General features: G+C 43.5%; 1 protein-coding gene across 1 annotated transcript in view; it reads right to left on the reverse strand.

Annotated features, from left to right (window-relative positions):
- plxna3 (plexin A3) overlaps window positions 1-2500 on the reverse strand; it is an 88309-nt gene that overhangs the window by 68345 nt on the left and 17464 nt on the right. Inside the window, exons 3-4 of the mRNA XM_076740001.1 lie at window positions 2426-2500; window positions 1-15 (exon numbers count right to left, since the gene is read on the reverse strand). The exon at window positions 1-15 is cut by the window's left edge and continues 533 nt beyond it; the exon at window positions 2426-2500 is cut by the window's right edge and continues 116 nt beyond it. Of these exons, the coding sequence (XP_076596116.1) occupies window positions 1-15; window positions 2426-2500 (90 nt within the window). The remainder of the gene's footprint in view (window positions 16-2425) is intronic.

Consider the following 2500-nt stretch of genomic DNA (forward strand, 5'->3'; position numbering starts at 1 on the left):
CGCCAACGACCACACCTGAGAGAAGGAGGTAGAACAAAGCCATGACACCTGGCTCACAGGTGAGCTTTCTACCAGCAGATGATTGACAGGTGTCTCCGTCAACAACATGAACAAGCCCTCCATCTGAATGAACCAATCAGGAACTGACAGCCCTTTTCTACTGCCGTGCTCTCAACTCACTTTTAGGGACGAGTTCTTGAACTAACCTGGGTCTGTTTGGAGGGTGATACTAAATCCAACTTACAGGTATTTCCATGGCTCAGGATTGGTCGAGTTAATGTGACATCACATCACAAAGTTGGATGATGAAAAGTGTGCAACCAGACATTATGGACAAATTAAGAATCACAGTGTGCACCGTGGAACAGGACAGCTGCAGGGCGGCTGGTCAGACTGGACTGTTCTGGGCCACCGAACAGCTTCTGTCTCTGTACGTGAAGTCGTGTCTCACGCTGTGGACACAGTCCATCACACCTGACGTGTGTGTTGGTGCGTACAGTCATACAGTCTGAGCTGCATACAGATGCTGAACATGGACCCGTGCAGGCTTCTGGATGCAGAAGGTATAACTCAGACTTAAAGGTGAAAGAAAACCGACACCATCATCTGTGACACTTAAACCGCATCCTGGTCTGCAGGCGCTCGCTTCACCTGCCTCCCAAAAACAGAGTTTGGTCTTTCTGTTGCCTTTTTAATGGCATCTCCTTAAAACACAGTGGAAACATAAGAAAGACCTTCTACCAAGAACTTACAAGGTTTTTACATTGACAACCCTGCTTCCAAAACAGCTGTAACGCACCGATCAAACAGGAAGTAATCACCTGATCTGATCACACACTGACCTGAGAACAGCTCAAAGTCAATATATTTAATGTTTTTCATTGATTTCTGTAAATTTCTGCTTATTGTGATATGATGCAGCAACACGTTTCACAGACTGAAAGATGTGGAACGCTCCAAAAACACCTGTTTGGAACATTCCACAGGTAAACAGGCTGATTGGTAACAGGTGAGAGGATCATGATTGGGTATGAAAGGGGCGTCCTGGAAAGACTCAGTCGTTCACAGAGGATGGAGCGAGTTCACATGAAGGATGAAGGAGATGAAGCTGCTGTCAGTGAACATTTTGACTGGAAATGATTCTGGTTTTATTTGTGCTTTAAACAGCTGTTTACTAAATATTAAAGTAATACTTATATCGCAGCACTGTAAGTGAAATCTGATCAGAGAAATCCGCCGACAGCAAAGAAACACTTTGAGATCTGAGACGTGTCGACGAGTCTGGCTGTCAATCAGCGGCTGTTTCATCCAGACAGTCTTCATTCAGCTTTTCTCTTCAAACTAAAAACCACAGCAGCTGATTTAGAAGAAAAACCTGCAAAACATTTTGACACTCTGACACATGATTGACACCTGCAGGCTGAAATGCTTTTCCAGCTCGTCAAGAACAAAGAGGAAACACCAGAGCTTTGTTTCGCCTTTTTGCCACCAAATTACCAAAACTTTGACATAATATCAACACAAAATCTGCAGAAAGTCTTTGGATTTCAACCTTCAGTGGAGAAGACATGAAGGAGTTCTACTGTAGAAAATACCACTGTGTGTGTCCACCTCAGTGGTGACAGCATGAAAAGACATGAAAACATTCTTTACAAACTCCAGACCAGCTGATTTTAGGATGTCAAAGATAAAACTACAGAGGTAAAATGCAGAACAAAAGCTCGATATTTAACGACAGTGGCTATTTGTCAGGTCATTGACGATGAGCTAAACTGATCACAAAACAAAATCAGGCAGTTTTTAAGTCATTGAGTCATCTCTCTGAACTACTGTCAAAGAAGCAGCTACCATTGTCTGTGCTAAGCTAGGCTAAACACACCCCAGACCTCCTGTATCTCTTCGTGTCACACACACTTTTAACTGACTGAATATATGAGTTTACTCAAAGTTAGCAGGAAGCAGAACACTGCCAACCTGTCAGGACACAACGCAGTTAGCTCAATCACTGTTGTGTGTTTATTCTGCTACGCTAGCTACAAACAACAACTAGGATTTCTAATGCTATGAGTGGCGCTTGCAGCTAACTGCTGCTTTCGAGGATATTGAGCTGATCTTCACACAAAGACTGAAGGCAGAGAGAAACACGTAGCTTAACTTTAGCGACTTCAAAAGAGAAAACAACAACAGCTCCAAGGCTGTCAGCTAATGAAGCTAATGAAGACAGCATAGCTTAATGCTACTGTGGTCAGCAAACAGTAAACATGCTAAGAGATTAGCTAAAACTGTGAAACTGACATCCACCTTCTGACTCGAAAGAACATAACTTGGAATCAACATTAGCTAGTTAGCTAACAGTTAGCTTCAGTGAGTTAGCAGTTAGCTGGATGATTGAACAAAAAGGATTTCACCCTTCATGCCCGTTTACCTGCCATCCCATCAGCCTCTCTGGCTCCAGACAGGTAGTGCTCTTTGCGGTGATGCGGCTCTCCCAGTTTGAAGA

Source organism: Chaetodon auriga, chromosome 10 (genome assembly GCF_051107435.1).
Source record: "Chaetodon auriga isolate fChaAug3 chromosome 10, fChaAug3.hap1, whole genome shotgun sequence".
Taxonomy (NCBI): Eukaryota; Metazoa; Chordata; class Actinopteri; order Chaetodontiformes; family Chaetodontidae; genus Chaetodon; species Chaetodon auriga.